The sequence below is a fragment of the Danio rerio genome, chromosome 3, assembly GCF_052040795.2.
Source record: "Danio rerio strain M-AB ecotype USA chromosome 3, GRCz13ab, whole genome shotgun sequence".
NCBI lineage: Eukaryota > Metazoa > Chordata > Actinopteri > Cypriniformes > Danionidae > Danio > Danio rerio.
The window spans coordinates 36,806,293-36,831,208 of record NC_141023.1 but is presented as its reverse complement, the minus strand read 5'-3'; the positions used below and the strand labels follow the sequence as shown (position 1 = coordinate 36,831,208).

Here is a 24,916-nt window from a genome sequence, read left to right as displayed (position 1 = left end):
CTCAACTTTAGTTTATCATAATCCAGCATGTTATATTACAGAGTGTTCCAGAACGCACATGGTAAACACTTTTTAAACACACACTTTAAAAAATGCAGCATCCCTCACATTTCCTTTATGTTGTCCCAGTACAAATCAAATAAATTTAACTTTTATTCATCCATTTTCTTTTCAGCTTAGTGCCTTTATTAATCTGGGGTTGCCACAGCAGAAGAAACTACTGTACCAATTTATTCTGCATATGTTTTATGCAGTGGAAGGCCCTTCCAGCTGCAACCCATCACTGGGAAACATCCACACACACACACACTCATACACTACAGTCAATTTAAGCATACCCAATTCACCTGTACTGCATGTCTTTGGACTTGTGCGGGAAACCGGACCACCAGGAGGAAACCCACATGAAGACGGGGAGAACTCCACACAGAAATGCCGACTGACCCAGGCGAGGCTCGAACCAGTCACCTTCTTGCTGTGAGGCAAACATGCTAACCCCTGCGCCACAGCGTCGCCCAATTGAGTTAACACATTTAAGTGAATTGAACATAAAACAATTAAGTTGCCCCCCAAAAATCTTAACAATTTTGTTATTTCAGCTCATTTCATTCAGTTATTTCAGTGTACTGTACTCTTATACAAAATGCAACAATAAAATATTGCCATATTTAATTAAACAATATTAAACACCTAATGGCAACAATGGCTCAGTGGTTAGCACTGTCGACTCGCAGCAAGAAGGTCGCTGGTTTGAGTCCCGACTGGGTGAATTGGCATTTCTGTGTGGAGGTTGCATGTTCTACCTGTGTTCGTGTGGGTTTCCTCCGGGTGCTCCGTTTTCCCCCACAGTACAAAGACATGCTCCATAGCTGAATTGAATAAACTAAGTGAAGTTTATTTATAAACTAATTTCAAGATGATCACGTGCTTATGATTGAACACAACTGGTCCTGCAATATTCAATTTATGATTCACCAATCAGACGATTCCTAAGTCATCATAAATAACCTAGGTTCCACACCACAGTCATCTTCAGTTTGAAGAATCCCCCCTTCCACCCCTACTCCTCTTCCAGATGGTTGGCATGGTGGCCCAGTGGTTAGCACTGTTGCCTCTCAGCAAGAACGTCACTGGTTCTAGTCCTTACCAAGCCAGTCGAGATTTCTGAGTGGAGTTTACATGCCACTGGTTTCCTCCCACCATCCAAAAACATGCAACTTACAGTAAGTTAATTGACTTATCCACATAGGCACCATAGATGTGCTTAGTTATCTTTTCATAGCAATCCGTATCTATTTATTTGTTTGATAAACAAGCTTTATAATCAATCATCAGCTGAGTGTGAACTCTTGAAATTGGCCATAGTGTATGCGTGTGAATGAGTGTGTATGGATGTTTCCCAGTACTGGGTTGCAGCTGAAAGAGCATCTACTGTGTAAAACATATGCTGAATAAGTTGGAGGTTCATTCCACTGTGGCGACCTCTGATGAATAAAGGGACTAAGCTGAGAGAAAATTAATGAATGAATGTAAACTCAATATTATCACAGCATTGCATCTCTGCTCAGCTCATTTTGAGAAATGTTTAGATGTTTATATGGGCAAAAACATCAGAAATGATTGATTAAACTCATTAGGATGTCATTTTTGGATCACAGGAATGTATTACACTCTTCTTCAATTTTAAAGTGCATGTGGCTCTTGAAGGCCCAGAGGCAAATGGGTGTCAGTGTAGGGGGATGTTTCGACAGTCTGCGAGTGCTCCTCGTGGAGATGCCCAGATTGATGTCAATTGCTTTGGTGTGGAGAGCGAGCCGCCAGTGTCATGACCACTGCAGATTGCTGAGTTCCACAATTACCTGCCTGAATGCCAGCGCTCGAGACACGGCCCCTGCCCTCGTCCTGTTACCTAGGAGACATGGATATGTTGAATAATGCATGAGACTTATAAATAATTCAGCTTGAGAATGAACTACCGCCAAACGACGCTAAAACGGGATTGTACACACACTCATACCGTGTACAAAAACACGCTTTCACACACTTTTCTCATTATCACTGCTCTGCAAGTGACAAAGTCCACCCTGTTTTTTTCTCTGAGGGCAAACAAACAGTGTATTCAGAATGCTTACATTACAAAATCATGGTGAATCATCAAGGACGGCAGCATGGAGGCTCAGTAGCTAGCATTGTCGCCACACAGCAAGAAGGTCGCTGGTTCGAGTCCCGGCTAGGCCAGTCGGCATTTCTGTGTGGAGTTTGCATGTTCTCCCCGTGTTCGTGTGGGTGTCCTCCTGGTGCTCCGGTTTCCCCCACAGTCCAAAGAGATGCGATATAGGTGAACTGAATAAACTAAATTTTCTGTAGTGTGTGAATGATTGTGTATGGATGTTTTCCAGTACTGGGTTGCGGCTGGAAGGGCATTCGCTGTGCAAAACATTTGTTAACATATGTAAAACATAGTTTGGCGGTTCATTCCACTGTGGCGACCTCTGATAAATAAAGGGAATAAGCCGAAGGTAAATGAATGAATGAATCTCAAGGACATGGATGCACATGCAAGAGACATTAAATGGAGATGATCCATCAGTAACTCTATCAAGGGCACGTTGAGCATATAGATTTAGATGCGCAGACATGAGCTCAAGCTATATGGTATCATACCTTCACATTCACGATGACAGCTGCATATGGTCAAAGGCAGGTCAATGTTACATATATGTCACATGATAAATTGTGACAGATGACCTTTTGTAAAATGCTGAACTTTCAAGCAGCTTAGCCTATAAAATCTCACACACTGATACACCTAAAGCATGTGAAGACCGCAATGCTACTCTTAGCCTTTTACCTACTCGACTAGGAATACAACTGTGTGTAGGAATGTTGTTCTAGGAAATAGATAGGAAGGATCCTGCATATAAAAATTCTGTCATCATGTACTCATCCTCCAAAATATTTCAAACCTCTGGCTATTTTCTTTCTTTCTTTCTTTCTTTCTTTCTTTCTTTCTTTCTTTCTTTCTTTCTTTCTTTCTTTCTTTCTTTCTTATGTTGTTTTTGTTGTTGTTGTTGTTCTTGTGGATTGAAAAGGAGACTAGCAACTCTTTGGTTAGCCAAACTGGGAGTTGAGATTGGGCAGTGGGAGGTTCACAGTGGCATGCCACATTGACCCGGTGATTCCTACAGCCAGTCCACCCCTGACCACATGGCATATCTACAATAGAATTTAATGTATTTTTTCCTTATATTACAGCTTTCAATGTGAAATTCAATAAAATATCACATTAACTTAACCAATGTACTATTGCTGAACAAATGAACATGTGAAGAGTTATTGACGTTCCTTTTCTTACTTAGATTTTTTGTCTTGTTTCCAGTCTTCATTTTGGCATATTATTTCTTAAAACAAGCCAATATGTTTTGCTTGTCTAGAAAATGCTTCTTGATTTAAGAGCTTTTGGATATTTGGACTAGAAAAATAATCTAAGTAAGAAAAGCATTTTTTGCAGTGTCCCTTCTAGAGTTTCCTTCCAGAGGAAGTGAAATCACATTTTCTGTTGGTACTTTACAGATTGTTATGTATTTTTATGATTGCTGTAACTAATTGACCAGAACTTAGGAACAGACACAAAATCCATTTTATTACCAAAATTACAAAGAATATAAACTATAGAGGTTTCATTCAAATATTTAATTAAAGGTGCAGTAGGTGATCTGCCAAAACCGGCTATCTTCAATTTTTTATGCTTTGTTGTTAAACTAAATAAAATTCTATATTATTGATGCTGTAGAATGTCTCTTATAAAACTGAAAATAGTCACATCGATCTTTCACTGGAACATTTCAGTAGCTGAACAACACTTCAGTGCATATAACCCATTCATAACAACAAAATTTATATAAGCTTCGCGTGACTAAAATACTTTAAAACACAACATAACCTGTCTAAAAAAAATACACTTGTGTCATCCTTCATCCAGTGTGCAAAAGTAACTCTAATATTGACTCAGGATTTTTAAAAGTTTTGATTCAGCATTTGTTTTTGCTGCTGTGATCTCATGTGTCTCCATGTATACGCATGAATGCACGACGCACATCTACGCATGCACATGTTAATGGTGGATCTGCGTAAACAGATATGCGCAGAAGCCCAAATCTACATTTGCTGACAGACAGTTTGGGCTTCTTATCAGAATTATGGGAGATGTTGGCCCAACACTATAATTGGACTAAAACATTTTTTAGGGTTATGCCTTACCCAGCAAAAAACAAACAAACATATAAGTACATTTAGATCCCTTACTTAAGTCATTACTATTGGAATGTGAGGAGACTTTCAACCAGCACAACACAAAATGTTTCTGAAGACAATCACCTACCGAACCTTTAACTTATTAGAGTAAATGTATTATTTTATGATATTGAAAAGCTGAATATAAGATTCTGAAGGCAGAGAGTTTTTAAAGTCCCCATGAACCGAAAGCTGAGACCATAATTTTTTTCAGATTGTGGTGCAGTTCCTAAAGAAATTAAATATTAATTAATAAAACAGTGGACGTGGCTTATTTTTCTACTGCAAGCTAAATGTAGTAAAGATGTAGTAAAGAAGGCATTTCATTCTGAAAAATCGTGAAAAGTGATTTTTAGGAGAGTTACAGTATCACAACTTAACAGACATCTCCTCATCATCATTTCTGTTTGTTGTCAAAACAACAACAGCGTGGTTTAAGATGTTAGCCACGCCCAACTGCTAAGATATATGTAATTTGACAGTTTAACTGAAAAAACAAAAACAGGAAGTTTCAGATTTCAATTAAAGATTAGGAGAGAAAACTGTTGTTTTTTTTCTTAAGGACATGCACAAATTAATTGTTTTGGTTTCTTGGGGACTTCAAGTTAAGACAAATTGTCCTTCAATACACCTACAAACTTTGTTTGAGAGAACTTTATTTGTGCTCTTTTTCAAAACTGTCTCACTTAAGTTTTTGTTTTTGAAAATAATGGAAAGTTTATCTAAAGGAAACAAAAATACCCACAAATCTAGATTTATCCATATGCTGTTGTGACCCTCATTGAGTTTTAAGAAGTTCATAAAGCAAATAATGACAGAGTTATCATTTTCAGATTCTCTCTCACTTTTATCAAACACATTGAAGTACGACTCCTAACTTCTGTGTATTTGTGTGTAGTTGCAGAACCAGGACTCCATACGGAGTTTACTGAAGAGAACCGAGACTGAGCTGAGTCTGCGTCTGTCTGATGCACTGAGGAAACAGGAAGACCCTCTCCAGAGACAGCGCCTTCTAGTGGAAGAGGAGAGACTCAAGTACCTGAACGAGGAGGAACTCATCATACAGCAGCTGCAGTGCGTCTCATACACACACACTCACACACAATATGAGCTCGTAATCTGCTGATAATGCAGTCTGAGGCGCTGGCATGGTGACATTGCTGCATAATGGGCAAAAATTATTTCCCTGCTATTTTTATTGCGCTCAACTCACACCTGAAAGCGAATAAATGCATAACAATGAGGTATAAACACGGTCTCAGTTAAGGAGCCGCAGACCCACACCTCAATGCTAGCTTGTTCAAGCAACGGACAGCATCTCATTGATTTATTTTGTTCCAATTAAAAGCAGCGGGGTGACTAAATCCGCCTCTTCAAGTTGCTGCCAGATCAGTCGTGTTGCTTTTAATTGATAGCAGTTATTAAGTATAGCTAACAGCCAGTTGATGTGATTCAATTATTAACGGGATGCTGTTTGTAACAAACCGTTTTGTGGGGGGTGGATTTATTTGACGTGGTTAAATTGGATTTTGAGTGTAAACACTCAGACTGTGTCTCAGTCGTTTAGTGCTAATACACCCTGCTGCACTGACACTTATTCAAATGCATGTTGACGCTGGAGAGGTGGGCTGGAGGATTTTCACACTCAACTCACTATGTATTTTTAAACTTTCAAATGTCATAGACTTCAAAAAGTCCGAGATTTCCTACTGTGTAACGAAACTGAGACACTTTAAAATTAATTACTGAAATAATAAAACAAAAACATTTTAAGTGTTTAGATGCAAAAGCCATCTGTACCATCTGTCATTCAATTCTAAATTCAATAGTTTTTCTCAGACTCCTACTTTACCTTTTATGGCGATTAGTAGGCTCATTTCACTCTCTTTAAAGTGATATAACTGAACCAAAGTAAATGGCTTTTGCAGGTTTATGGTCGCAATTACTTGGTGTAAAAATATCTAAACATTCTTACATCAAAGATATTATACAAATGCAAAGCAAATACAATATAAAAACTATCAAAATGAATTCAGTTCTTGCTTAGGTTCCGTTATATCAGGGGTTCCCAAAGTTTTCAGTTCGCGATCCCCTAAAATATTAATGCCAGTGACTCGTGACCTCCACATTCCTTGGAGGGTGGTTAAAAATATACAAATTTTCTCTCACAACAATATGCCATTATAAACATGATCATATTGACAACACAGAAAAATTGCAACAGTCTAACAAGCAAAGGCTATAATTTATATAATCATTTATTCATTTGTTTAATTTATTATTAACCTCACATAAAGAGACTGGTGGACACAATGTTTTCAGCACAAGTCCAATTTGGGTTTAATTTTCAAGTCACTCAGAGATCATCCTCAATATTCAGTTGTGGCCTGTATTTCTTTTTAATGTATTTGATTGAGGGCATCCGCTGCGTAAAACGTGCTGGATATGTTGGCGGTTCATTCTGCTGTGGCGACCCCAGATTAATAAAGGGACTAAGCTGAAAAGAAAATGAATGAATGAATGAATGAATTAATGTATTTGATTGCATAATGGTGTCAGAAAGTTTAACCTGGTGTTATAAAATCAATATGTGTTGTTAATCTAACGTAAGCACACAATCCTATGAAAAAAAAGGAATGAAAAGTGTTTTGTACAAAAAAAGAGAGAGTTTTCTCCACTTGTGTTTGCTCACAGCATTTGTCCCAATATATTGATCATCAAGCCACGTTGTTTTGAATTTGCTCTGCTCCTGGTACAGTATATTTTTTTGGTCTTTATGGAAATGATCTGCTGCGTCTGTGTTTTTTAATTTGCACATTGTCATTAGATCACCTACAAAAATTTACACTCCCATCTGTGCTTTTATGGGATTGTAAATTTGGCCCTTAATATCTTCCTTTCTGAGTAAATTGCCTTGATTTAAAAATATTGAATGATTGCAATAGAAAAAAACACATTTCTTCCAGTCCATACAGGGTTTTGCTCTTTCTAAAATAATCAATACTTGCAATAAAGCTAATGAGAGGATGTCCGTGTTGACAGTGATCTGGAAAAGTCAGTGGAGGAAATTCAGAAGGAGATTTCAGTCAATCACAGACATGTGACCGTGCAGGAGCTGGAGGAGAAGAGCTCAATGCTAAGGAAACTGGGAGAGACTCTGACGGAGCTAAAGAGTGAGTCTTTCTGTCCTTCACAGTCAGACACTTCACGAAACTCGGCTCTGTTTCATTACAGAATAGAGTCAGAGATGCTTGTTCACTTCTCCACCTGTCTGTTTCCCTCTTCAGATCAGTTCCCTGGGCTCCAGAGTAAAATGCGGGTGGTGTTACGAGTGGAAGTGGAAGCGGTGAAATTCCTGAAAGAGGAGCCTCACAGGCTGGACGCCTTGTTGAAACGCTGCAAATCCATCACTGACACTCTCACCACACTAAGAAGGTAGACAAACGCTGCTTCTCATTTCTAATACAGTTCGTCCTGAATGGTATTCAAAAGAGGAATTAGTCTGTTACAAATTGTTAAAAAATGTTCAAATGAGAATACATAAGCTACCTGGATGATCTAATACAGGGGTGCCGAAACTTGGTCCTGGAGGGCCAGTGTCCTACAGAGTGTAGCTCTAACCTGCCTCAACACACCTGCCAAGACATTTCTTGCAAGCCTTTAGAAGGTTGATTAGCTAGCCCAGGTGTGTCTGATTGAGCTTGTAACTAAACTATGCAGGAGACCGGCCCTCCAGAACTGAGTTTGGCCACCTCTGATCTAATACTTTAGGAAGAAGATTGAAAATGCAGATCTGTGTAACTAATATTACAATATAGCAGCTACTATTACCAACAATGCATTGTTTCAATTAGTACTACAAACTGGTAAAAGTTTTTTTAAACTACAAACATTCACAAGAATGAAAATGTACTGATTATTAAATAATCATATACTTATTAACTAAATGAATAGTATTTATGTGTATGTTATCTGCATTAAATATTTCATCTGCAACATTATTGTGATCTTTATAAAGCAACCCAGATTGTAAAAGTGTGCCTCAGCCTACATTTCTGTAAATCTGAAATAAGTTACTTATGGTACATTTTGTTGTATATTTCTGATGGGAAATTCCCTTGGGGGCGCTGTGTACAATTATGCGAATCTGAAATATTTTAATTAGGTATAAGTTTTGTTGCACATTTCAGATGCATGTCCCTGTACACCTTAATGAGAAGGGGCTGGTCATGCAGATGAACAGCTGAACTAAACCCACACATATACTGCCAAATACAAACATAACATAGTGCCAAAAACAACATTTTACACTGCTTTTATCTTTATTTTAGACCCGTGTGCTTCACTGTATTCCAACCCAAGTGCTCTGCATCACAAGTACAGCACCATACAATGTAAACTACCGAGCAAACATTTTTGATTACTAATCATAGACACCGTTAAATTGTTTTGTGGTATTAATTTGGTGTTGTGCAAAGAACTGCAGCAAAAAATAGTCCTTCATTGTTGGTCACAAATTACTGTCGATATCTATAGTGTGAAAATGAACTTTTTTTGTCATACTGATCAATAGCATTCATTTTACCTAGGAACTGCAGTTTTGTATGTTACAACCTTATTCCAAAATGGATTAAATTAATTTATTTCTCAAAATTCTACACACAATACCCCATAATGACCCCATAATTTTTTTGAAATTGTTGCAAATTTATTAAAAATAAAAAACCTGAAAAATCACATGTACATAAGTATTCACAGCCTGTGCCATGAAGCTCTAAAATGAGCTCAGGTACATTCTGTTTGCACTGATCACCACTGATGTGGTAAATTCAGTTGATTGGACTTGATTTAATTTATCTGTATAAAGTCACAGGGTTGACAGTGCATGCCAAAGCACAAACCAAGCATGAAGACAAAGGAATTGTCCGTAGTCCTCTGAGACAGGATTGTCTCAAGGCACAAGGCTGGGGAAGGTTACAGAAAACTTCTGCTGCTCTGAAAGTTCCAATGAGCACAGAGGCCTTCTTCATCTGTAAGTGGAAGATGTTTGGAACCACCAGTACTTTTCCTAGAGCAGGCCAGCCATCTAAGCTGAGTGATCGGGGAAGAAGGGCCTTAGTCAGGGAGGTGATCAATAACCCAATGGTCACTCTCTCTAAGCTCCAGTGTTTTTGCAGTTTCACATAAGTGTGTGCTGAAGCATGTATTTACAATATTTTTCTGCATGAAAGACCCATCAATGGCAGATTTACATGCTACTTCATTTCCAATATGATAAAAAATTCACTATAAAAGGGCTGTGGTGCTGTGACAAGATGACTTACAGGGCTTGTAACTAAGTAACCAAACCAGGCCCGTTCAGAGACCGTCCAAAGGGCATGTGCAGGATAAATTTTTTGAAGAGTGGGGGGGTGGTTGTTTTTGTTGCGCGCATACTCAAGAGCGGTGTTGTCACGCGCCTACTGAAGGGCTGGACCGAGGGTGTGCCCGTCGCGGGGGCACTTTTGATCATTTTTGAAGGGCACTTTCTATCCAAGACTAAAAAGGGCATGTGCACTGCACAGGTTGAGCCCTATGTGTGCACGTGCCTGAACCAAACAATTCACCAAAGCTCACCTACTCTTCTGTTACACACTCAGAAGTATGTACACTTTCTTCACAATGAGAGTAAATGTTTTTAGGGCGTAGGTGTATTGGGAAAGAATCACAGAGTGCTGTAATTTAATCATTCTATGTCTATCCTTGTGATTTGACTGTCTCAAATGTATTTTAATCTCCATCACCTTGGGTGCATTGTGATGCTTGAATCAGGCAGGTGAATGAGGGAGTGTGGAAAAGCCAGGATGAGTTTTCCAGCCCCTCTGCTAAACTTGGAGGAGGGGACGAGTACAGAAAGAACACAGACTTTGACATTCCAACCAGCCCACCGCTGAGCCTCAATGAGAGCAGCTTGGCTAACTGGAGCCCTCACCCAGGGCAAGGTCATGGCCACTCTAACTCGTCCCATGCACAGCGAGAGAAGGACTCTCATGGGGTCATGGTGGGCTCACTGAAGACCCGGGGTCTGGAGGAGCTCGGAGGAAGAGGAGGGTCTGAGAAAGCCTCATCTGTGGAAGTCAGACTGGTGAGGATAGAGATTTCATTGTTTCCCTGTTTCAATGGAAATTACCAAGCAGAAATTACCAAGCAGCTACAATATGTTGTTTTCTAGTATCCATTGAATAAATATATATAATAGCATAACATCTTTTTTTAAATGAGTAATTTTGTTTGAAAGTGTGAAGGGCAAGTCTGATGATGACACTAATCATCATGTTATTAAGTATCTAAGGCATATGTCTCAAACTCAATTCCTGAAAAGCCGCAGCTCTGCAGAGTTTTGCTCTAACCCTCATCAAACACAGCTGATCCAACTAATGAAGGTCTTTATGTCTCTTTTGAACACCTCGATTATTTGGATCAGCTGTGTTTGATCAGGGTTGGAGCAAAACCGTGCAGAGCTTCCTATTCAATAGTAAGAGTTTTGTTATTCTGAATAAAGCAAAGCTGGCTTCAACATAACTTTAAAAATAATATTACATTTGCTGGATTTGTTTTTATTAATCCAGCCAACATTAGCCTTGCTGAATGCTGACAGGGATTTAAAGTAAACCTTCATTTATTAATTTTTTTTGCTGACATAATGGACCCTTTTCACAAGACTGTCATAACACGTTTAACGGTCATCAGCATCCTAAATCCTTGAAAGTTTTTAATATTTAGATTTTTTTATCTAAATGTATGTATTTATGTATTTAGAATATCATCTTTGCTTCAAATAACAAAAAACTAAGGCGTTTCTAATGCAGCGTCTATGGGACAGGACAGTAAATTTGATGTTATTTTCTACTCTGGCTGTCATCATCAGTCTCATACATTTTTTTTTTCTTTTTCTGAAAGTCTTTATAACAGAAATAGTTGTTATAAAGATTATTACACTCTCCCATTTATGGCGCTCATAATTTTCCTAACTATGATGACTTCCAATACTGAGAAACCCAGAAATGTGAAAATGGTCTATATAATTATAACATAATTTTCTTAACTAAGCCCTAGCTTGAACGTTCAGAAATTCTGAAAAGTCACATAATATAATAAAAACAGCATTGTCTTAATTTCTAAAAAAAAAAAAATAAATAAAAAGCAGCATTTAATTGTGCCTTGTTTGTAAACAGATCAAGGGATCAATTTCTAGCTGACAAAGTCTGGAGCTTTAAAAAAATAAAGTTCATTCACTTTTTCTTAATTCTGGGCTGAGATGAAAGGAAATGTAAAGTGTCAGTGTCCAGTTGTCTACCTAACATCTTAATCATTTGGTTTAGTGGGCGGAGCTAAACAGACTGATGAAGGTGTAGCATCGGGTGATCGTCTGTGGAGGCGGAGTTTAACTATTACACAATTATAAGGCAGATTCACAACCTGTCGTTTTGGAAGATTGGCCAATGTAAATTTTTAGACCTACTGTATAAGAAAGTTTTGAACTCTGAATCTTACCAGATATTTACATAATACAGCAACAGTTTATAGGTAAAAACATCAGAGGAATTTAATTTCCCAGCTCATGACACCTTTAAATGGAATTCATAAAATGTATGTAACAAAATTGAAATAATGCCCCTGTAAATGGTGTCTTCTCAGGCAGCGGAGCGTGATTGGGAAGAGAAGAGGGCCAGTCTGACACAGTACAGCGCTCAGGACATCAATCGACTGTTGGAGGAGACTCAGGCAGAGCTCATGAAGGCCATTCCTGACTTGGACTTTGCCGCCAAGCAGATCAAACCTGCTCAGAACCAGAATCAGAACCAGAACCAGAACCCAAACCAAAACCAGAATCCAAGTCCATCCAGCACCAATGCCACACCTGAACACAGGCCTAACAAACCTCAGCATAAACTCAACAGTAAAGATAGCGGATCTAGACGAGGCTCAGATGAACTGACGGTGGCAAGATATCGAACAGAGAAGCCTTCAAAATCACCTCCTCCTCCACCGCCCCGCCGTAGCTTCCCCTCCTCGCCGGGGCTGACTACACGTAGCGGAGAGATAATCATCCCTGGAAAGAGTATAAAGGTAACATTTCCAAACACTATGACCAAAGGTTGTGACTTAAGGTCTTTGCACACTGAAGTCTGAAATTTTATATGCGTTTTTTATTACGCATTTTGTATTAAGTCCGATCTGTATTAATTAATCCATTACGAAAAAACGCAAAACATTTCGGAGTCAATTTAAGTAGATTCTTTGATTCTTTGTTCTCCTCTCTTCTCCAAAGTAAAAAAAGAAAGAGGAATAGACTACATATTAATGTGTTTATCCAATACCGCATATAGAGGAAGGAGAGTTCAGCTCATTATCAAAGAGCTGAACTGGATTGTCCGCAAATGCAAAGTGTATTTCAGGAAGTCATTTGAAATGTGATACATTGCTTGTGATATCTCACACATTCACGTACGTAAACAAATCCTGAACAGAGACTGACAGTATCCATAGACATTATAATAGATGGTGGCTGCGTTGTTGTGTCGAACCAATAGACCGAAAGAGGACCATGCTTTTTATTATAATGTCTATGTGCAGTGCGTCAAATATATAGACTCATACAGACACACACCAAGAAGCAGCAAGGGAGAGGTGCGCCAGTCACTTAATAGAAGTTCTCAACTGTCCACCAGATTCTGTCTTTATTTTATGCACTGTGTTTGTCATAAAGTTATCTGTAGCTAAAATGACGGCATTCTGCATAAGCTTTTCACTTGAATGAGGACTCTGAACTGCTAAAACACTTTTCAGATGCGAAAAGCAGGAAAACATTTTACCTGGTTAGATTTTTTTTTTTTTATGATGGATGAAAGTTTTGGAGGCAGTGTGTCAAAACGATTCAAATAATGTTAGGTCGAATTTATTTTTTAACGTGTGAAAATTACAAATGAAAAAATTGGATTCAGTGTGCAATAACCTTTAGTCATCATGGACAGGCCTGTAAAAATATTAGTCCTTCACTAAAATATATTTTTCTAATATTTCCCAAGTAATTAAAAGACCAATGAGATTTTCAAAGTATTTCCTATAATATTTGTTTGTCTGGAAATACACATGTCTAAGTTATACTGGAATAAAAGCATTTATTAATAAAAGGGTCAATATTATTAGCCTCCTTAAGATTTATTTTTTCAGTTGGCTACAGAATAAACCTCTGTTGTACAATGACTTGTCTAATTAACTTAACCTAGTTAAGCTTTTAAATTGCACTTTAATACTGAACAAACTACTACCTTGTACACTTAATACTGTGCAAAATATTATGGCATCATATACACTTTAAAACATGATCATTTCTGTTCACATTTTCATTTTTAGTTATGAGCTTAGAAGATAAGTTGGCTATGCATGTAATGATTTTGCCAAGTTCGATGTAATCCTGGTTTAACATCTATGTTGATCCTGGAACATCATTTTTGTAGACAAATGTAATCCATACCTATTCCCTACCCCTAAACCCATCCATAATTCTAAATTATTCCTAAAATCAGAGGGGAATAATAGTTGGATGACACTCATGTAGATGTGCATAATTCTAACCATAAGCCTAATTCTAACATAAACAATAAACATAACCCTTGATTCTGATTGGCTGATTAGAATGTTGTTCCAGGATCAACATAGAAGTTAATTCAGTAACATGTCCTTGGTGAAATCAGGTTGTTGAGTTGGCACTAGAATAGATTGTACATTTGTTTATGAAGAGAACAGCAACTCTATTATAGAAAGTGCATTTAAACAATAAATGCCGGATATATTCTGAACAAAAGATGAACAAAAGTCATATTACTATATACAATTATACTAAACAAAACTCTTTCTTTCTTACCTTTATGACTTTACACTGTCAATTGATAAACTACTCACCGCTATGTGATGATTATATTATGATTTTGTAAAGAAAAAATCTTGCCAGAGTTTCAGGCAGACACAATATTTGATCTATAGCATTGCTATCTTGACATCGCAGCCTGATCATAAAAAACAAAAACAAAAACAGTATCCTTCATGGCAAGTTACTTTTCACACATGGTAATGTGCACTTTATAGCAAATTTGAAAGTGAAAGAAATTTCAATTTCTGTTTTGTGTTGTCAAGTTTACCATGTAGTCTCTGACAGACTCGTTTAGTCTAGAATTGTATTATTGCTTGTTGTTAAATTAAACTATTTTAAAAAAAATTATAATAGTGAGAAAAAAACTGTAAAATGCCATCACATTCATTCATTTTCCTTTGGCCTAGTCCCTTTATTAATTAGGGGTCGCCACAGCGAAATTAACCACCAACTTATCTAAAATATATTTAACACAGTCCATGCCCTTCCAGCTGCAACGCAGTACTGGGAAACACCCATACACTTTCACATGCACACACATACACTATGACTGCTGTAGTTTATTCAATTCACCTTGAACGCATGTCTTTGGACTGTGGGGGAAACTGCACCACACGAAGGAAACCCATGCAAACAAAAGGAGAACATGCAAACTCCACACAGAAATGCCAACTGACCCAGCCGGGACTTGAACCAGCGACCTTCTTGCTGTGAGGCGACAGTGCTAACCACTGTACCACTGTGTTGCCCTAAAAAATGCCATCACAGCAAATGTTATTCTTTTTTTAAAATTTCATTTAACACAACCTCTGTCTACGACACACAGTTTCGTGTGTGTTTATTTATGCATGCAAACTTGCCCAAAATTTTAGATGCAAGCTGTTCCTGCAAGCTAAATCTGAGGATACAGAAAAACACTAGATCACCTTTATTTGAGTGCAGGGTCTCTGAAATGTCAGGCATCTCATAAAAGCGGCCTGCGTTTGTGTGTGTGTAATTCATGGCTGATGTTTTCTTTATCATCTCGGCTGTTCCTATAGTGATAAATCACCTGTTGGTCACTGGTGAATTTGAGATTGATCGAGGAAGACTTAGTTGTGTCGATGTGATAATTTCCCTTGTGTTTACTTTTAATTAAGATTTGGTCATTATTTTGCAATGGGACATATTGTGCTCTTCTGAAGCCTTTTAGTTATTATTTGCTGAAATTAAATTCATCTTAAAAAACTTCTTTGAAAAACAATCAGTCATTCAATCAAACGTTACATTTACAATTGGAAATATTTTATATTAAGTATCTGCACAGATATATCAATGTATCAATTACATTGACCTCCTTCTTCCCTAACTTCTGTTTATTGGAGGGACTCATTTAACTGATTTATTTTATCTTTCTCATAATGACAGTAAATAATATTTTACTAGATATTTTTAAGACACTTCTATACAGCTTAAAGTGACATTTAAATGCTTAACTAAGTTAATTAGGTTAACTAGGCAGGTTAGGGTAATTAGGCAAGTTATTGTATAATCATGGTTTGTTCTGTAGACTACTGGAAAAATATAGCTTAAACATTTGCTGAGGAGCTTGAGGACCTTACACCTGCCTGACATCGCCTGTTTCAACTCTTAGTTGATACATACCAAAGCTCTGGAAAAAATCTGTAATAATCCCAATCCCAAAAAAAGGCTTGTCCAGTGGGGCCATCAAAAAGGCCAGTGGCCTTAACATCAAATGTCATGAAATCATTTGAGAAGATTATAATAAAAGAATTGCGTAAGGAAGTTGAGCCATACTTAGACCAGTATCAATTTGCATACAAAAGTAACCGTGGCACTATTGATGCAGTTTAACGCATCTTGTTTTAAAGCATCTAGAGAGCCCAGTTGCTTATGCTAGGTTACTTTTTATCGATTTCAGTTCAGCATTTAATTCAATTCAACCACATAGACTTTTGAAAAAGCTGGTAAAAATGCAAGTGCACTCTTTTGTTATTAAATGGTGTTATTCTTTTTTAACAGACAGGACACAGCAAGTAAAATTTATTTTAGGGTCATCTGATGTAGCAACAATCAGTAAAGGGGTGCTACAAGGGTGTGTAAGTTCACCATTTTTGTTTACCCTTTATAACAACAACTGCGTTAGGCAGCAGACAAGTCAATATATTCTTAAATTTTCCGATGACACTGTGCTATTGGTCCTTTTCACAAAAGATCAGTCCAGCATCATGGAATATAGAGCGGCTGTAGAATGGTTTGTCAGCTGGTGTGATGACCACAATTTGGAAATTACTGTTAAGAAAACGGAGGAGGCCATCATAGACCCCAGTTCAGTGAGCGATAGGAGCTCTATTGTAGTTTATGATAAAGACATTAAGCAGGTTGATTCATATAAATATTTAGGAGTGAATATTGATCATGAACCTAATTGGCACTCTTAGGTTCAAGTCTTTGTGGACGAATTCATAAGAGATTACACTTTTTACGTAAACTAAGATTATTCGGAGTGAGTAGCAGCATAATGCTGACCTTTTATAAAGCAACAACAGAGTCTATCTTAAGATATGGTATTATTGTTTGATTTGGAAATGTAACAGTAGAAATGAAAACCCAAGTAAATAACCTGATGAGAGTGGCAGGAAAAATCATGGGAATTAAGACACTTGGTTCGCTGAAAGATATCTTTGAGTTGTGCTCAATCCAACGAGCCAACAAGATTTTATCCGGTTCTTCACATGTGCTGTCTTTGGAGTATGAGCTGATGAATTCTGGTAGAAGATACAGGGTCCCGTTATGCAAGTACAATAGATATAAACATTCTTTTGTTCCTTTTTCAGTTAAGTTGATCAATGAGCAAGTAAGGAAGGATGGTCAAAGATTAAGATAATGGGATTGGTTGGCACAACAGAGGGCAGTGGGGCACATTGTATTTTATTTTTATTAAAAAAAAAATTTACTTATTTAATGCAATCGTATTTTAATTAGGAGGTATTTTAGGATTAGATTTTACTGTGTATGTAGGTTACATGTTGTCTTGTTGGTGTCTATGTAAAACAAATTTCTCCCATGGGAGACAATAAATTTTACCTTGACCTTAACCTTGACCTTGAAGAGGTAATAATTTTGACCTTAAAATAGTGTTAAAAAAATTTAAACTGCTTTTATTCTATCTGAAATAAAACAAATAAGACTTTCTCCAGAAGAAAAAAATATTATCAGACTTACTGTGAAAATGTCCTTTCTTGAATATAATAGGAATAACATTTACTTACTGTTAAAATATTTTGATATATGTTTGGATAGATATATTAATATTTATCAATTTATTCTGTTCAATAAATTGATTACTTTATTTTATATACTTTATTTTACTTCATCTTACTTTATTTTATATATGGTGTTGATTGATTAAATAAATACTTTAAATTTCAAAATATTTCATAAATAAACTATTTTGATTAATTTATTGACTGTCCACATGTGGTTGATGTCAAACTTTTACCTACTTAAAAGCAATAAGAAATAATTTTTTAAAATGTGGCTTTGTTTGTAATTTATAATATATTTATAGGGACACTGTTTATTTAAACAGTAAAATGTACTCAGTTTAAATAGTATTTGGTCTCTCTCTCTCTAAACTGAGTTAAAGTTATTCAACTTAATGAGATGATGAAAGGATTAATTTGGTGATGATTGAGCACTGCTGTTGAACACGTGCTCTTAATAACCAGAAACACAAAAGAGAAACGCAAAACTACAACTGACTTAAATCAAAGCCTTAGATGAAATGTAATACATTGAATCTCTCAAAATCTCAAAAGAGGATCATTAAGCAACTCCACAAATAGCAGCTTTACTTATAACGAACCTGTTTGCCCTTATTTAAAGAGGGAACACATACTCTCTGAACTGAGTAAACTTTACTCAGAGGGTTTTGCAGTGTATAAAGTATGTTGAGTAATTAACCAAAGTACATACATTTTCTTCCAAAAAAAAACTTTAAAGTAGGATTAGAGTTTGGGTTATGCCTCTTTATTTGTTATCCATTTTATTTATAATCTTGTTTTAAGCCACACAGTTGTTAAATCCAGTTCCTGGTGGGCCGCAGCTCTGCACAGTTTAGTTTCAACCCTGCTCTAACACACTTATCTATAGGTTTTAAAAAAGCCTGAATGACTCAATTAGTTTGATCAGGTGTGTTTAATTAGAGTTGTAACTAAACTGTGCAGAGCTGCGGCCCTCCAGGAACTGGAATTGACACCTTAAGGTTTACTTCTCTTTCTGCATATTAACAGAAATCTGAATCAGAGGAGGCCGAGTCCCAGAAGCCGCACGTGAAGCTGCGCAGAAGTATATCTGAAGCCCCTCGACCAGCCTCCACCCCTCCAACCATCGCTGGCGGAGAACGAGAGGAAGCTGATGATGAAAAACTAGCAGCCGAGCTGGAGGTGAGTGAACGTGTTACCTGAGGAGTCACTTCAGAGCGGCTGGATAAAGTGGTAATGGTGCTGATTAATGTCCATATGTCACTGGCACCAGATGTGTCTGCTGTACACCCACAGAGCAATACAATTACATTCACACACACACAGGCACACACACACATTCTTGGGTTCCAGCAGTTGGTTGGTTTCGCTCATTCATTAAGCACACATTAGCAGCCAGAAGATGTGAATTTCTGCCTGTGCTCTTTGGCACATGGCCTATTAGGCTCAAATGAGTGCTTTGACAATGTCTTGTGCTGTTAGTTAGGTGCTGGTGAGTGCATTGTGGGATAACGGTTGTATGTAATGTCACAGCACATGGAGTGTACAGTCAAAACATGCAATATGTGTCTCAATTATCTGCTGTCTAGAGGAATTAGCAACTTTTGTACCAGTTATGTTGGGAAATTTGACTTAATTTTAAAGAGGCTGGGATTTATTTATTTAGAGAGCCAGTAGGATTTTTTAAATTATATTTTAAAGAGATTTTTTATTCACCAAAATTGGATTTATTTATTTATTTATTTACAGATGAAGGCAGAATTATTCGCCCACCTTTGCCATTTTTTTTCACCTTTGAATATCTGCTATATCTTTTCCCAAAAGATGTTTAACAGTTCAAGGAAATTTTCACAGTATTTTACAAATAAAACTTTCATCTGGAGAAAGTCTTATTTGTTTTATTTTGGCTCAAATAAAAGCAAGTTTTAATTAAAAAAATAAAAAATTTTAGAGTCAAAATTATTTGCCCCGTTTAGCAATTTTTTTTCTTCGATAGTCTACAGAACAAACCAATAATTTACAATAACTTGCCTAATTACCCTAACCTGCCTAGTTGACCTAATTAACCTAGTTAAGCCTTTAAATGTCACTTTAAGCTGTCAAGAAATGTCAATGAAATAAATCAGTTATTAGAAATAAGTTATTAAAACTGTTATGTTTAGAAATGTGTCGAAAAAAAATTGTCCCCCTGTTAAACAGATATTGGGGAAAAAAATAAACAGGGGGGCTAATAATTCTGACTTCCACTGTTAATTATTTTTATTAATTATTTATTTGTTTTTTTATTTAATTTAACCAAAACATGGTCAAACAGTTGTGCAGTATATTGTGATTTAAAGAACATTTTATTAGACTATAAAAGTTATTTAGCTACTGTTATAGCTGTTTTTTTAGGATCATTACTCCTGTTTTCAGTTCAAAAATATATAGTCAAAAAAGTGGCAAAAACCCAAAGCTCCAAAACTGGCAATTTATTAAATGTAAAGGCTGATAAAAGGTGTGTAACGTTTCAAGTACAAGGGTTTTCATCAGACAGTGCTAATCACAAAAAGTTACTCCTTTTTGTACACTACCGGATCATGTGATCACATTTATAAATTAAACAACTTACAGTAGATATTCAAAACAAAAATACAGAAACAAACCCTAATATTACGTCACAAAATAAAGCATAACATAACAAAAGAAGGAAATACAACAAAATATAGCCAAAAATATAGCCTTTATCCAAACACCTAATTAAACATTAAAGATCTATTAAAGAAAAGGATTAATATTAAACTCCTCATGTAAACCTCTCGGAGACAATTTATCTAGAGTGAAAATTCAAAAGACTTCACATTGTAAAAGCAATTTATTAAGATCTTTATTAAGACCCCATTAATTGCAATAAAAGGACAATTAAAGTTTAAAGAAAATACAAACTAGACATATAACTATAACCCATTTTCATGTGTAATTTTGATTATATTGAGCAAAATCTCACATGTCAGACATAATAATGATTAATTAATAGAAGCTATTTGGCTGTAAGTAAGTAATGTGGATTTATATGGCGCATTTATGACCATACACACAAAGCACTTAACAATCATGAGGGGTCCCTCCACACCACCACCAGTGTGCACTTGGATGATGCAATGGCAGCCACATGACAATGGCACCTGTGCACGCACCACACACCAGCTATTGGTGGAGTAGAGGGATTGTGATACAGCCAATTCAGTGGATGGGGAGATTGGGAGGCCATGATGGGTAAGGGCTGATGGAAGGAATTTGGCCAGGACACCGGAGTTACACCCCTACTCTTTTACGAGAAGTGCCATGAGATTTTTAATGGCCACAGAGAGTCAGAACCTCGGTTTAACATCTCATCCGAAAGACGTCACCCACTGACAGTATAGTGTCCCCTTCACTTTACTGGGGCATCAGGACTCACACAGATCACGGGTTGAGAGTCCCCTGCTGGCCTCTCTAACTCCAACAGCAACCTAGTTTTTTTTCCATGTGGTTTCCCATCCAGGTACTGACCAGGCTCAGCCCTGCTTAGCTTCAGTGAGTAACCGATCTTGGGCTGCAGAGTGATATGGCTGTGGCTAGTCACATTCGCTGCTTAAAATATATGCCAGAATAGCTGGTTGTTTATTCCACTGTGGCAACCTGATAAATCAGCTGAAGCTGAAAAGAAAATGAATAAATGAGTGATTCATTATTAAAATTAATATTTATTCAATGAACCCTTTTTCACCATATGTGGTCAATTTATTGGAATCCAAATAAAACCACTCCAGTTTAGCAGCCTATTCAATTAAAAATCCAGCTCAGGCATTAAAGCAGCCCAATCTTACGTTCTGAATTTCACCCTATCCAGCTCCAGCACTTGCAAATTGGTTTTATATTTTTAATTGATGCACAATTAATATCTAACCTCACTCCCCAGTCGACTCTATTTACATATCATCATTTTGCCAGAAGGTCACAACTGTGCATTTCTCCTGACACAGTTTGAGCTGCAGTGGTGTTGATGTTAGGCTTCCTTGATCTGCTTTAGGCCACACACACACACGCACAAACAGACACAGAAACTGCGAGGCTCATTAACACAACCAAGCAGACAGATTTGGTTGTTTTGCTTGAGTGGATGACAGGGTAAGCGAGCAGATGTCTCTTGTCCTCCATCCCTGCTGCATGTCTCTGTTGGAAACCCTGTGGAGACCTGTTGAGATCCGGGCAGCGCTGCAGCGACACCATGCTGACCTCCCTTTCAAAGCTAACCAGCCTCACAAGCTCCCCAAAAAAACATATGCATTCATGGTCATTCACATTTAAATTCCATACATAATTGAAATGTAAAGTGTGTAATTTCGGATAATAGCACAGGTTCTATCCAATTAACATTAGTTATTTTACAGCTGACATTAAAATTAGAGAGGAATTTGTACTGTAAGTGCTAGGCTTTTTGTAGTGTTCAACATTCGAAGCACTTTTATGTTAGCTTTTTAAAGTAACTGGCTGCAAACAATTTATATGAGCTAAATTTAAATGAACAAATTAAGAGTGCTTTCACAATTGTTTAATTGCCTGCTTCTAACTCAAGTTCGATTGTCCCCCTTTGCCACCTTCTCAACTGGTTTTCACACCCTCTGAACTGTTTTTTTCCCTCTGAACCGGTACGCTTGCATCATCGAGTTGCTGTTGTGTGTACAGGTGACGGCCACAAAAGCCAAGATGCCAAAATGGAAAGACATTTACACATCATGGTCATTATGCTTTTACTGAATCTTTTGGTTTTGGTAACACACAATGAGCCACTTGCATTTATCTGCTGCCAAAAAAATTACTAAATGTTCTGAACTTAACGCATTGTCTTTAGAAGTCGTTTTTGGAGTAGACAAGCAGACATTATTACTGTGTACTGGTTCAGTCCCGCTTGTCGCCATGGTAATGTTAGTTGATACACAGACATACACACACACAAGACATGTTACTCGTATAGTTTTGAATGTGGAAAAGTGTAATGGTCATTGGCGAATAAAGCCCCGCCTACTGGTGCAGGAGCCAATCATCGATCGCTGCAGACTGATGTTTCTCCAGTGAAGACAAAAGCAAAAGTTATCTGGTGTCGTAATCTGTATGAAACAAACGCGAGGTACTGTCCGTCCTGTCAAACGCACACCACATGACAGCAACTACTTAAACGCCCACAAACTTATAAACAAAAAGTTGCTGTCATTTCTGGAGGAGACTCGCCATCAACACCAAGTTGTAAATTACTTCAGTAGAGTAGGGTGATCAGAATGCCCAAGCATACTGCCTAAGAGGCATTTCAAAGATGGCCGCCGAGTGAAATGACTTACCTTAAAGGGTCTTGTTATGATTGGATTTTTATGAGACGTGAACCGGACCAGAGTTTATGCGAATGTGCCCCAGACCACCTCTTTCAAATGGGCTCTGGTACAGTTCGTGGGTGTCCACCCAAGTTCAGAAGACATTGACTGTTTCTCAATTCCAAGAATGCAGAGAACAGACTTGCTGTCTTGTGGAGACCGGTCTTGCAAAGTTACCTTGGAAGAACAAACTCGGAAGACTTCAAGAACACAGAATGCATCCTGTGAGAACTGAGATGCTGCGTTCTTCCTCGGTTCTTCCTGATGGTCACATGACCTTCACACATTTTTTAAACGGGGAAAATTATTTTAAAATTACAGCATTCAACGATTTATTAATTTTCCACTTTTCAATGTAAATACTGTGCATAAAAACATTATAAATATATGTTGCACAATACAAAAAAAAATAAAAACATATTTTAGTTTAGTTTAGAATTTCAGCAAATAAACACCCTTAATGTGTTTATGCCTTCATTAAAATTTTCATGGTGATGAAACCGTCATTCACTGTCTCATTTAGGGAAACTCCTGAGATAAATAAGTTATATCTCTGAACTTTAATAATAAGTCAATATAGAATGCTGCACTTCCCATCTACTTTTTTTAGCCGCAGTGACTTATGGGACTTCTTGAGCGAGTTTTCCTTTCAAGTCTGCAGCGTTACATTCTTGATAACACATCTGCGAACTTTCACGCATCCGCCGTTCTTGCAGTTTTGAGTTTTGGAACTGAACTTTGGCAGTTGATGATGACATAACGCGAGAATACAAGGATGCAAGATCGCTGAAGAACGCATATTGAGAACAACCATTGTTCATACTAGCTAAACGTTCCATACTTCGACGTCAAATGAGCCCAAATGCAGACCAAAAGTGCTAGTATGAAAGCACCTTAAGTTGAACATTACTAAATTTACTAATTAGTCATTTCAATGAGTCATTTTTTCCAGTGGGTAGATTTAGCATGCTAATAAAACAGTGTTTTAGATAATATACAAGGCACCTCAAGTAAAAAAAACAAAACTTGTTTTGTGGAAATCACAGTGATTGTAGCCAGAACAAAAAATACAACAAACATTTCTGGAGGTTACAGCAGTCAAAACTAAGCAGGCCCTTGCTTTGAACGACTTTAGCACTTTAGCACATTTGCAACCACAGGACATCACTACAGGCAGGGGTTTAGCTTTGGTTTGGAAAGTGGGTGGAGACAAAAGAAAATCAGGGTAAAATGTTTTTGATTAGAATCAACTTTTCTGTATTTTCATACATTTAGGGATTAGGTTATGCAAAATGCAGGATGTAATTAGCTGATTAGAAATATACATACAATCAAAAAGAATTGAAGATTATAAACTATGTGTATTAAAAACATATTTTGATTTCTTAATTGTTTAATATGCACCGACCACTAAAACTTGAGATATTCATTTAATAAAGTCAAAAAAATGTGATCAATTATTTAAATCCAAAATTCCAAATAAAATCAAGCCAGTTTAGCATCTATTTGGGCAAATTTATTTTAAAATCCAACTCAGGCATTAAAGCAGCACAATCTTACATTCTGAACTTCACATAATCCAGCTCCAGACAAAAATGTTCTCCGTTTATATCAGGGGTGCCCACACCTTTTCAGCATGTGAGCTACTAATTAAATGGCCAAGTCAAAATGATCTACCTGATATAATATATGCAAAGCATATATTTATTTATAAACATATTGAGAATTCTGTATTTGTACAATATATATTAATGTAGCTTGCATAACTGTATGAACCCATATTGTGCAATAGCCTACAAACAAAAAATGGTGTGTGTGAAGAAAATGTAAATAGGATGTTAAACAATTTCCACTGCTAAACTTATTTTAAAGTACTTGAAATGAAAGGGGAATAATGTGTAATGGTGGTGTTTATCAGAGACACATCAACCAAACATTAGTGTTTAATCAGTATTTTGTCATTTCAATGTCAGATAGACAGCATAAATAAATATTTATTAAATGTAATTTTGTGAACATATTGACTTTTAAATTAAAAGTTACTCAAAAGCAGTGTA

The 24,916-nt window shown here is 37.0% G+C and overlaps 1 protein-coding gene across 57 annotated transcripts in view; it reads left to right on the top strand.

Annotated features, from left to right (window-relative positions):
- srcin1a (SRC kinase signaling inhibitor 1a) overlaps positions 1 to 24,916 on the top strand; it is a 243,469-nt gene that overhangs the window by 197,980 nt on the left and 20,573 nt on the right. For all 57 annotated transcript variants that reach the window (XM_087243089.1, XM_087243071.1, XM_087243087.1 and 54 more), the window contains 6 exons: positions 5,192 to 5,367; positions 7,336 to 7,466; positions 7,581 to 7,728; positions 10,105 to 10,417; positions 11,971 to 12,402; positions 18,502 to 18,654. In XM_087243089.1, coding sequence (XP_087099215.1) covers positions 5,192 to 5,367; positions 7,336 to 7,466; positions 7,581 to 7,728; positions 10,105 to 10,417; positions 11,971 to 12,402; positions 18,502 to 18,654 — 1,353 coding nt within the window. The remainder of the gene's footprint in view (positions 1 to 5,191; positions 5,368 to 7,335; positions 7,467 to 7,580; positions 7,729 to 10,104; positions 10,418 to 11,970; positions 12,403 to 18,501; positions 18,655 to 24,916) is intronic.